Source organism: Henckelia pumila, chromosome 4 (genome assembly GCF_033568475.1).
Source record: "Henckelia pumila isolate YLH828 chromosome 4, ASM3356847v2, whole genome shotgun sequence".
Classification (NCBI taxonomy): Eukaryota; Viridiplantae; Streptophyta; class Magnoliopsida; order Lamiales; family Gesneriaceae; genus Henckelia; species Henckelia pumila.
Window position 1 is genome coordinate 144,812,765 of NC_133123.1, and position 13,090 is coordinate 144,825,854.

Consider the following 13,090-nt stretch of genomic DNA (forward strand, 5'->3'; position numbering starts at 1 on the left):
ATGTCAACTCCACATCAGCACTGCATTGATGCCACATCAGCGCCACATCGAAAAAAGACTAAAATTACCAAAAAAAAAACAAAGATAACGGACTAAAACAGAAATCAAAAAACATAGAGGACTGAAATCGCAAAGTGCTAAATATACATGATCAAAAAAGTAATTTTCCCTAAAAAATAATATTAGATAAATATATTTATTATCAAATTCAAATTTATGATATGAATAAATTTAAAACTGATGATAATGGTACATTGCTAAATATAAATATAAATATAAATATATATATATATATATATATATTATGTACGAAGAGTTTTATATAATATTTTCATATTTATATGGACTTTAAAAATTAATTCTAATTAAAAAAAGTGATGACAAAGAATCAAAATTTGAACTAAAAATTGATATGTTATTATATATATGTGAAATTAGATATTATCTATTTTTATAAGGATATATTTAATCAAATTATGAAAATCTTATTCAATAAGGTTTCAAAATTTGAAAAAAATTTAGTGTACAAATTACATGTATTATGTATATATAGTAAGTTAAAAAGTACATATGTTTAGTATACATTTAATCAAATTATGTAAATAGAAATTATTACACTTGTTAACCTAAGTTAACTCCACTTTTATATATAACATAGATTTATGGACAATAAAAGGTATTCCCGCGTCTATGTCACGTGAGTTTTATTAATATTATAAAAAGTTACAAACACAAAAAATTCTCTACCAAACATCGGTTTCTGTGTGTCAAAGAAACAACAAAAGACGTGGCTTCTTTTGATCCATCCCATATTATTCTGGAGCAACTCTCGACTTTTTTTGGAACTTGAGAGATCTCGTCCATGGCAGCGCCGTCACTTGCAACTGTGCTGAGAAATCTGTTCGTGGTCCTGGGATGTGGCATCACTGCGACTGTTGTTTACACAATTGCCACGGATGGCCTCCCTTTTCGCAAACAACTCCTCACACCGTCAGCAACTTCACTTCACTTTACTAATCTTCATCTTTTTTTTTTTTTTTTAAATGATTGCTGTTTGTTTACAGGTGGATGGCAGCGACCCTTGTTGATTTCTATATCAATATCCTAGTAATAGGGGTATAAGAAATTCCATTAATTCTGTTGCTGAATAGACTGTTTATGTTCAAATTTCATAACTTGGTTTTGCCTATATATGCCTCCCAATAAATTTTATTGGAAAAGGCTCCAAACTTCCTTTTTCAGAGCACCAGCTAGAAACTTGTGATGCCTCACATTTATGTTCCATATATATAACACTATCAGGCATGGATTATCTACAAGGAGTCAAATTGGATTCGTGCAATTATTTGGATAGTTTTTCTTGTATGTCTTGGAAGGTATGTTTGCTCTATATATATATCTGCCTGCCCACATAAGGTTTTCTTATTCCTGAGTTATTTTCCTTCCCGGCCCATCCATATATAATTCCTGTAGCTGTGTTTTCTCGCCAAATGACGTAGAGAGCTTGCATACCAGTGAATGGTAAAAATATCTGTTTTTGCCTTTGCAGCATTACTACATGTGGATACATTGTTTTGCAGTTCTTCAAGCTAACTCCACAAGAATCAATGCAAGATCCTATTTACTTTGTTTTGCTAAAAAAGTTAGTAACAAATATATATAAATCCTCTGTATTCTATTGTATCTTCTTTTCTTATTAATAATTCATGTTCACTGATTGTCCAATCAACTCATAGGGATGGAACAGAATCAAAGGGCAAACTTTCTGTTGTCGGAGCCAGGGTTCTTTTTACTGTTTTGGGTTGTCTTATGCTGGGAACATTGATTTACACTATTGCAATCGACGGATCTCCATTTCGCCAACAACTTTTTACTCCGTGAGATTTTATTGTCCGCACAAAATTAAATTTTCTTAATAAATTATATATCATTCATGCTTTTATTTCTTTTTTCCCCAATCCCTCTATCCCCTTTACCAATACTCGATTGATTTGTTTAAAAACTCAACATGTTCACAGGTGGTTTTCAGCAACACTGGTTGATTTCTATGTCACTGTTTTCGCTCTATTGGTATATCTCAATGCAAATTCTTCAATATTGCAGTTGTATTTTCTAACATCAGGTGCAACTACACGGAAGTCCTATTATATGTATCGTAGTTCTCAAATAGAAATTGTTTTTGTATTGTGACCTTGGTTTTGAATGTCGCGGCTACATTTTCTCAGATACCCGTGGCTACACATAGTATGTAACCGAGTATTATGCATCACCTGTTTTTGCCTTTCTTAAGAATTACCATTTGTATGATTGTGGCTCTTAGGAAGTCTCAATTCTTTGCTAATATTTCCGGTATTTAATAGTTTCACAAGGAAACAACACGAACATATATATGGTCGTTAGTCCAATCCCCGAGTTGAGATTGCAATTGAAATGCTAACTTTACTAAATAATATGATGTGCTTACGTTTCTTCTACATATTATTTGGTGTAAGTTGATAAATATATTTTTCCCGGAAAACATAGTGTTATGGTTGAGTTGAGCAATATCCATGTGTATGGTTTAATACCGTTATATTTATACATATGGATTATTTGTGCTCCTAGGTTTGGGTGGCATACAAAGAATCAAATTGGGGAAGTGCAGCAGTTTGGATCATTTTGTTTATTTGCCTTGGCAGGTGATTTGTGTTTGGATGCTGTTTAATTATATTGATCTACATAAATCTACCCTTTTATTCTACCTGACAGACTTGGACACGTTACATGATCTTGTATATATATGTTTTTTTTGGGTTCAGTGTGATGACGTGCGGGTACCTTGTGCTACAACTATTCCTCCTCTCCCCGCAAGATCCCGTATTTCTTATTGTTTTCAGTAGCAGCAACAGGTTAAGTGTTTGATGATATTCATCGCCGTGTGATTTATTCAACAGTGTAAGTAAACCTTAAGAAGCGAAATTTCTTTGGGTTGGTTGTGATAGGGCAGAAAATTGCTATGAAGGAAGTTTGCAAGCACAGTAGGTGAAACTGCAGAATATTATGGTATGCGATGACCGCACAAGAGCTGAATGGAGTCATAAATATGAAGATGCATGTTGAACATATAGTGAAAGTAATAAAAAAATGTATAAAATTATAATCGATTGGCAGCTTGAGAGTCTCTGTTTATTTTGCATTATTTCAATAATCTGTTCCTCTTTCTTGATATGTGAACTCTCGCCTCTGTTATCTGATTTTACGTTCCTGTTAATTTTTTTTTTCTTTTTTTTGAAGACATTCCTGTTAATTCTTGATACTCGCTGTTGGCTGCTATTAGTACGGATGCTTACATATATACTAAATTTTATTGTATAAAAATCTAAATATTATATTCAACTATGAAAATGTATTTTTTAGTCATTATTTTAAATTTTAGTTAAGAAATTATTTGATAATTAAAAATAATGTCATTACATTCTTGTTTCATTGGTACCAATTATTTGAATATAATAGATCTACCATTTCATTTTTATTTTTATTTTGTTTTAAAGTTGAATTCATTCCTATTTTATTCCATTCTAGTATACAAGTCATGACCTAAGTGTTTATATTTAAGAATACATATAGACCCCATGATGTATGATGTTTACCTTTAGATGCGTCTTAGGATAATATTAATAAAAAGACTTTATAGTAAATTAGGGGCACTCAAAATTATTTAGACCACTCTAATCAGGAAATATTCAATCCATGTAAAGCATGAATATGTATGACACGAAACTAGGTCATACAAAGTAGACCTTGGATTCTGTTGTCGTGCTGTTATCCAAATTGCAACGGGTAATTCGATCCCAGAGATGAGGTCAGTTTCATACAAAGTAGACCTTGCTTATTGTTGCAGTGTTGTAATCCAAATTGCAACATGTAATTCGATATGTGGGCCTCCCATGAAAATTCATTGTGGGTCAAATCTTGGCCTTTATCTCACTGCATGGTCGAAGCACCCAATTGCAACGAACAACGATGTCAAGGTGATGTGATACTGAAAATTATTGATATGATGTCATCATTGCTAACTTATCCAATCAATCCAATGTTACATCAACATTTCGATTAAAATTGAAAAAAAAATGTGAAATTTAGTGCACTAAAAATGTGGATTGATCAACAACTTACAAAAAATGAAAAATGTTCAAATTACAAAAGTAAACATATTATTTATTTTTATTTTTTTAAAAAAATTCAGTGCATGATAATATTGATTTATTTGTTCACCAACTTTACTTTATATATATACACACACAGTATTCGTCATTCGATGAGTTTTTTTTTTTTTTTTTGAGGTAAAGATAATTCATTAGATATCATGAGAAGATACATCCATAATCCAAGATGGAAATATACATTCAATCCACGAAATAGGATAGGGATGGGAAAGAGCAAATTGTGCAATGTTATGATTCACCATATTAGCATACCTTTACCAGAATGGTTCGAACTCCACCAAAATTTTGCACTACTCTGTTCCAGTTCATGACATAAAGAGCTCGGTATGACGGCATCTTGAAACAAGATATAGCGTAATTTGGGATGACTTATAACACCGATTTAATAAGTGTTTCTTTGCCTCCTGCTGAGAAAAAACGAGAGGCCTAGCCATTGATCTTTTTAAGAATCTGTTCCCTCAAGCTAGAGAATTGTATGCGTTTGCTTCGGATGTAAGTAAGGAAAAAAATTATGCGTTATTCCGATGCATGCATTATTTTGAGAATTATATGTGTCGAATTTTTAAATATGCATTGTTCCAAGAATAGGTATATGTTTATTTTAAAATTTATGCTTCAATGCTAGCTTCTCGAGCACTTTCGAATTTTATCCTAAAATTGGAAGTTGATTTTTATGTTTATTTTTGAACGAGGAAACTGATTTAAAACATTTGTTCGATTAAAATTTCGTAAGGAGTCTGTTTTAAATTTATAAATTTTAAAGATTAATTTTAAGAAATTTACAATGGATTATATGTTTTGTTTGAATCGTTTAATTTTGATTCTTGAAAATTTTAATTTATTGGAAATTATTTCAAATTTGAAAATTTATTTCTATGTCATTCGTGGTGCACAGATTTTAGAATGAAATTTTAATATTTTTATATGTATTATTTTTGAGATTAACGTGCAAACATGGTTCCAGTTCTTCCTTGGCTAAATTGCTAATAATTGTCTGCATTAGCTAAGCATATTCTCTCTGAGTTAGAGTATTTCGTTGATTAAATGAAAATTATATTAAAGTATTAAAATACTTTTTAATTAGTTCCAAATTTGTTTTCCTATTATAATATATGATAATTGTCTATGATTTTTCAATTATGTAGACTTTATTATACTAAAGTGAGATTGGGATTTCCACCCAAAGAATTTAATGTGCCAATTGATACTTGGTAGAGATGTCCTATGGGTTGCATGCAGTTCATGTAATGATTGTCCCCAAAATATAGTGCCAGGGGTATAATTCTCACTTTATTTGTCTTTCAATTGTTTTATTTTGACAATTCACTGATGTAATAGGATTTTTAATTAATCTGATTTCATATTGTTCGATCATGTTAGCTCGTCAACTGTTTCTTCCATTTACTGCTCAGATAATATGTATGCTTTTTATTGCATACCTCATCTGCCAAATGCTCTACGGAGTATAATCAGTGTGGTTACATTTGGTTTTTATGTAAATGATCTAATAGAATCTTTGATATCCAATTCTTCAGATCCTTGGCCATGTGATTTTCGGGCTGTTGAATGCTGGAAACATTATCCATTTAGTTTTCAGTTCAATGCTAATTCCAACTAATGGCTCATCATGCTATAGAATACTGTTTTTGTGTACTTGAGATGTTGCCTGCTTTCCTGATAATCTTTAATTCCCTCCCTTTAATTTATGATGAACTTTATAAACATTGTACCTTTTACATTTCCAATTTGGATGATCAATCAAGAACCAATATTACAATCTATCTCAATATGATGAAGTAAGAAATGAATTGAGTGAATTTATCTACTCCTATGTAGGTGCCTAACTGGTCATGTACGTTGTGATAATTTTTTGGGTTGTACTTGTAGATACTCGTGGATTATATTTTTGGGTCATATTTTGAATTTTTGAGTAATTGACACATGTTTATGAATAAGTTTGGATGAATGATTTATAACTTGTAGACCATATTTTGGATAAATTTTTTAGTTGTAGATCATATTTTGGATGAATGATTTTATGAATCTAATGTATTTTCAATTAGTTTGGATGAATGATTTTATAACTTGTAGACCATATTTTGGATAAATTTTTTAGTTGTAGATCATATTTTGGATGAGTGATTTTATAAATCTAATGTATTTTCAATTGTAGATATTAATGTAGCATTGTTCAATGCTGTATATTTGTTTAGTTTTGGTGAAGTGAAAAATATTTTTTTACTTCACTACTTAATGGGAAAAAAATGGAGTTAATTAATGTATTTCAAATACTTCAAAAATTAATATTAAATTAGTGTAGTGGTACCATCAACAATTACTTGGTTAAATTAAAATTGTGATGTAGTAAAACATCATCTATTAATTAAATTGTGATGTAAGTAAAACATCATCTATTAATTCTACACTACAAATAAATGATGTAGTAATAGTGTCATGCTCCGGCCCCAGACCCGCGTCTGCACAGAGGACCCCTATAGCAACTATTTCGTATTCATCATCGCTTTACGAAAATGATTAATTCAAGTTGTTATAGAAGTAATTAATTCAAGTTGTTATAGAAGTCCCATTGTAGCTCATTATAAACTCATTTTAAATATTTTATTTTTTACATGTGCGATATGGGTATCACAATCACCCCTCCTCCAGAAGTTCAAGACCGAGAATCAAGAGGTGGCTCCTATAGGCTCAAGAGGTGGCTCCTGTCATGTAGCATTTTGACCCGAAGGTTCAAGAAGCGATTCCCACGCACGTAGCACTTTAATTTGTTCCGCATAGCACATATTTATAATTTTTGGGGTTTATGTTGGTGGCAGTCTCTAATACCATTCTATCATGCCCCAATGTCCCCAGGCCCACATATGAACGACTGCACAATGTGTCCCTATAACACATATATATATATGTTGTATTCGTCCTCACTTTATGAAAATGATTATCCCAAGTTGCTGTAAAAGTCCATTGTAGCGCATTATAAACTCATTTTAAATCTTTTACTCCCTCCGTCCCAATTATATTATCCACATTTCCTTTTTGTTTGTTCCAAATATATAGTCATATACCATATTTAGTAATATTTTTTTTTACATTTCTTTACTAATATACCCCTATTAACTACACCTTAAAAATTGTGCAATCATTTTTTAATACAATGAATAGGGATAAAATAGAAAGTTTCTATAAAATTTGCTTTCCCAATACATTTTTCTTAATCTGTGTGAAAATCCAAAGAAGACAATATATATGGGATGGAGGGAGTATTTTTTTCATGTGGAATAGGGGTATCTCAAATACAACAAAAATACTATGCTATGTACTTCGACAATCAATGTAACTTGTGAAATCATAGACACACAATCATTTACTTCGTTGTATGACAAAACAAATGAATTAATTTTACTTCGGTTTGGTCCAATTTCAAACCAGTTTTGCCTCCTTAGATCGGCCAAAGAATTCGTTTTTTAATTATTAAATACGACTTCAGTTTTAATGCGAAGCAAGACAATATTCTTTTACTCCACGTGCATGCATGTGTCTACTTCAATAGTTATTTAATTATTATGTCATTTAATATCCAAAGTCTATCAAGGAAATTCTTATAGTGGTGTCACACTTTTCGCGGAGAGTTTCACGGGCTTGAGCCTCTTATGGACTTTTATAGAATTCAGGGTCTGCTTAAATTAAATATAAATAATAATACTTAAATAAGCTTGAGCCGCAAAAATATTTGAAGTGGACCTTTATGATTGGGCCCAGGCCCAGTAGAATTTTTAGATGTAACTCATCAATACTATACGAACGTTCACTGAAATTGTGGCATAATTTATATTCATTTTAAATTTCCCGTTCACTACTGCTAATATACTAGGTCTGCTACTATACTAGGTCATGCACATACCAGTGATGCATGTAGCTAGAGATATATGTAAACGAACCAAACTGATCGCGAGCTATTTGGAGCTTGGTTCGGTAAAAGCTCGTTTAAGATCATTCATTAATATTATGGAGCAGAGTCCAAGCTCAATTTTGAGAACAAAAATTTTGTCAAAACGAGCTAGAGCTTGATGATTTCCGGCTCGTGAGCTCGTAAACATGATTGTTTATGAAATCAGAGTTTGTTCAGGAGCTCATTTTCGACTTGTTTATCTGGTTAGAGTTTGGTTCGTCTACATATTCATGAATATGCTCGTCAATATGACTCGTGAGCTCGAGTTCAGCTCATTTGTTGAGTTGACAAATAAAAATATTAATACCATTGCATTTGAAAGGATTTGAACACAAGACTTTGTTGGAATGAAAGATGAATTCTTGGTCAGAATTGCAAGTTTGAATTTAACTTGTAGATTATTGTACTAAAAATCTCTTTAAAACTAGAGCCGTCAAAGCGGGTCGGGCCCGTTGGGCTAGCCCGCTCCGCCATGAAAACTTGATGGGTTGGGTTGGGGTTTTACCGGCCTGTTTGGAGGCGGACCTAAACAGGACACGGGTTGAGGCGGGGAGGGGCGGGCCGACCCACCGGTTTTTTAAAAAAATATATTTTTTATTTTTTTTGAATTATGGCATAAAAATACTTTTTTAAAAAAAAACATAAAAATTCTTATTTTTAAATAATGTGATTTTAAAATTTTAAAACTAGTATTTGTAATATTTTTAATATATTACATTATTAATTTTTTATGGTTAAATATATATTTATATTATTCATATTATTTGGAAATGCGGTTTTTTATCCAAAATATCATAGTTAACATCAAAATTTTATATGATTTGTTTGATTGTGACATTTATTATTTATTATTATTTAACATTGTTTATATATTTTATTCAATCTCAAATTTTAATTTATTTTTTTGAATTTTTTATATATATTTTTATTTTTTTTTAAAATTTGGCAGGTTGACACGCCTAGCCCGCAACCCGCGGCGGGTTGGGGTTTTCATGGCCCGTTTGAAGGCAGGCCTACACGGACCAACCAAACATGCCACGGGTCATGGCGAAGCGGGGCGGGGCAGGCCGACCCGTCTGACAGCTCTCTATTTAAAACCACTAAATATAATAACTTAGCAAAAATACACTAATTTATTCTTTTTTCCCCCAAAATTTACTCCACTTACCCATATTTATGTTGAGTAAGAGAGGGTCTGAATCTGCTTAAATATTTATGGGAAAGATTTTAACAATGTACAGGTGGAATTTGATTTTTTATTGGCAGTGCAAGCAGTCATTACCGATAAAGACCATCTTGGCTATGTTGGGATTTGTGTTGAGGAATTATCTCCTTTGTTGAAAGGACCAGTGATATCAAAGATTGTTTATGTCCGTAGAGAGGCCAATTCTTTATCGCATAGTATTGCACATTTTGCTCTTACTTCCCAGTCACCTTTTGTTTGGGTGAATGATAAATTTCTTTCTTGATTTGTTAGGCTTGTAACGAATGATTATTCTCAATAAATTTGCAGGCTTTTCCGTCAAAAAAAATTCTACAAATTATTATCTAAAATATTATTTAAAAACTAGCATAATCAATAAATAAAAGTCAACAAAAACGTGCCAACTTATTCATTTAAAATGATTGAACACATTAAAATAGTACGAATTTCCGCTACTAAAGACGATTACAAATTTGAATAAACTTGTATATATTGAAATATTCTTTCAAAAACTAGCATAATAAAATAATAAAATATTCTCCAAATTTATGTTGACATTGCCACATTAGCATATCAAGAAAAAGTGAATAATTATATACATAGAATAATAATATAACTAATTTATAGGTTTAGAATAATAAATTAAACCAGTAATTAATCAAATAAATTGTAAAACCAAATCTTAATTAACAAAGCAAAAAAAAAAAAAGATTATGATATGGTTTAATTAAAGTAATATTGATCTAAATCACTCCTGAAGTACTAGATAACAATGTCATTGAATAACTGAAATGCATATCACGATTTACAACATATATAGAATGTTAGGATATCAAATATATGAGTTTTAGTATTTGACAAAAAAATATTTCAGACATCAACTTTCAACTTGATATATAAACAATTAGAAGCAGATTAAGAAGTAGAAGCAGAAGTAGAAGAGAGAGCAGATCTGAAGAAGTAAGAAGAATAACAGAAGCAGAAGAGCAGATCAACAGATGCTCTAGACTCCATAAACCAGTTAAAACTATTAACCAAAGGTCTCTAGTACACTGATTAGTACTCTCAGATCTACGCAGCCAAAGTGTACTTTCTTACAGTGAACTAAAATACAAGAAAACAACTAGTTACCAACAAATGTATTTGAATCAAAGATGAACATTATCTTGTACTTATAAATAGAGATCATAGCCAACAGAAGAACTGTCCGGCTCCCAAGAACTCACAATCACTAGCTTACAACTTATCAAAGAACTACTGAACACTTTCAGTTGTTCATATCCTTACAAGAAGAGTTCAAATGCTTACATAGAAGATCTTACAGAAGCCGAAGAACACCAGCACACGCATCAAGTCTATCAGATCTTTTAGGATCATATCGTGCTAAGTTTGAGTTGTACAAATATTTTATTTTTAATAGTTGAGGTACTGCAAACCTCTGTAACCTGATTTCAGCAAAGGGCTGAAACAGAGTAACTACGAGTCTCAGCAGTAGGCAGTGGGGTAAGTCTTGACTGAGGTGGGTCGTTGTATCAAAGTCTTCCAGTGATACCTTCTGGAAACAGAAGAAAGAGTTGACGTAGGAGCAGTTGTGTCTCCGAACATCCAAAAACAAATTGTTGTGTTGATTATGTAGCGTCCAGAATTTTGTTAGGTGATTTCTCATGCATAACTAGGAATAATAATTAAATTAAAATTTAGAAAATGGGTTAAATGACTTTATGTGGATTACTTGAACTTATTTGCATGATTTAAATATTATTTATATCATTTAACCCGCATTTATGTTATTTATGAGATTTTTAGAAATAAAGTTTTTTGATCGCGTAGTCGGGACCGTGAACGGACGAGATATATGGATTTTATTGTAAATATTTTTGAGATAATTTTAAGAGCCTTAAAATATTATTTTAAGGTATTATTTTCATAAAATAATAGTTTATATATATATAGATATATATGAAATCAATTTCATAAAAATAAGTTATTTAAAAGACTTTTAAGGAGTTTTAAAAATTATATAAATATAAATAACGAAAATTTATGAAAATATATTTAACTTTTAAGAGTTATATATTTTTCTGTATTAAATATGATATGTTATCTTCCTAAAATTCTAACTCAATATATTTTTTAAAAAACAAATAATATTCTAGCCTATTATCTTCAATCTTTCTTCACGTAGCCGCCATCTCCTTCTCCTTCATCACGTTATTCAGCAGAAAACACACTTTCACACACAAGTTTTTGAAGATTTAATCCAGGGATTTGAAGCCGTTCGTCCCGTTGATCGTCCTACGCGTCGTGATCTTGTTTTTCGTCGAAAAATAAATTAAGGCACGTTTGAATTCTCTCCTTGGCCACCATCTAAGTCCTATATTCTGATATGAGCATGAATTATATGATTTAGCATGTTATATTCGTTTTTAAGTGGAGCTATGCGTGTATGTGTATGCAGTTTTTCTTTTAAAGCCATGAACATTGACGTTTCTGTTTTTTTTCTTCTTCTCATGTGATCGGCCATGACTGCTGCTACTGGTTAGGGGTTGTACCAGGGTCCCTATAGGTCTAGAGTTCATGTTGGTTCGGTCACTAGAGGCTAAGAGGATAAAGGCCGAAACCTTCTACTTTTGTTTGCTTCACAAGTCGGTAGTTTTCGGGATTTCCGAAAGTGGTTCGCTAGGCCTGTGTAGGGATCGGTTTTAGTCGAGGCTTGGCTCGTTGGAACCGCCCAGACGTGGGCTACATCTGGGCGGTGTAGCTCCGACTGGTGGGTGGCCGGAGCTAGCCGGCAGCAGGCCATAAAGGGCTGCTGCTGCACTGCCGAGACAAGCATAAAATTTGTGCAGGTCATGCTTGGTTTCGGGAAATTGGGTTTCTTTCTTTCTTTTTTTAAATTTCGGGTTATGGGTTTTTAGGTGGGTCGGGCTTGGGTCTTGGGTCCGGGTCGGGTGTAAAATAATTTTGGGTCAAGTCAGTTGGGTCCGGGTCCGGGTTGTGTTAGTCGGGTTCGGGTGTTTTAATTTTTAATTTAATTAATATTTTAAGTGAGATTATGGGCCTATTTTGGGTTAATTAATTATTTGGCTTCATGGGTTTAATAAATTGGGCTTAAATAATTATTTAAGTTAGTCCAATAATTTTTATGGGCCTAGAGCCCGTAGAATTTATTGGGCCAGCTTTTAGGATATTGGGCCAGTCTAGGTGATAAATGGTCTTGGGCTTGGTAATTGGACCAAATATGTCTTATTGGGCTTAAATAAATTATTTGGATTTAAATTTAAGTTAATGAGCTTAAGTTGAGTTATTGGGCCAATTTAGAAGTTTATGGGCCTAAGTCTTAGAAGTCAGCAGCCTGAACCAATCCATGAAAATTATGCATGGCCCGTAAATATATATTTAATTATTGCATGAATATTTTAAGTATGAAAAAGTATTGTTTTTACATTTATTATTAAATAATTAAATATATATTTACGGGCAATATTTTATGAAAATAAGATCATGAAAAATTTTATGTATGTGCATGATGCTATATGTATATGTGTGATGCTGGGCAATGAAAAATATTTTAAGGGAGTTGAAGTGGGTGTGTGACAACCTACGGGATTGGAGATGGGATGCCTATGCCCGGAGACCTTTCTATATGACACGGGACTGTGGGTCGGGATGGTGTGGCCCGATTGCCTTTCCATACGATTATGATTATTTTGCCTA

At 32.2% G+C, this 13,090-nt stretch overlaps 1 protein-coding gene across 4 annotated transcripts; it reads left to right on the plus strand.

Moving 5' to 3' along the window:
* Positions 1 to 763: 763 nt before the first annotated feature.
* LOC140866804 (uncharacterized) lies at positions 764 to 3,261 on the plus strand. 4 transcript variants are annotated; one of them, XM_073271855.1, is made up of 9 exons: positions 764 to 990; positions 1,065 to 1,116; positions 1,303 to 1,376; positions 1,550 to 1,642; positions 1,737 to 1,877; positions 2,019 to 2,122; positions 2,605 to 2,678; positions 2,799 to 2,888; positions 2,982 to 3,261. In XM_073271855.1, exons 1-8 carry the CDS (start codon positions 863 to 865, stop codon positions 2,877 to 2,879), a joined length of 747 nt encoding a protein of 248 aa, XP_073127956.1. In that variant the 5' UTR covers positions 764 to 862; the 3' UTR covers positions 2,880 to 2,888; positions 2,982 to 3,261. The 4 variants fall into 4 exon arrangements, with proteins under 4 accessions (XP_073127956.1, XP_073127957.1, XP_073127958.1 ...); XM_073271856.1 differs by having other exon boundaries at positions 2,987 to 3,261; XM_073271857.1 differs by having other exon boundaries at positions 2,019 to 2,070.
* Positions 3,262 to 13,090: the final 9,829 nt, after the last annotated feature.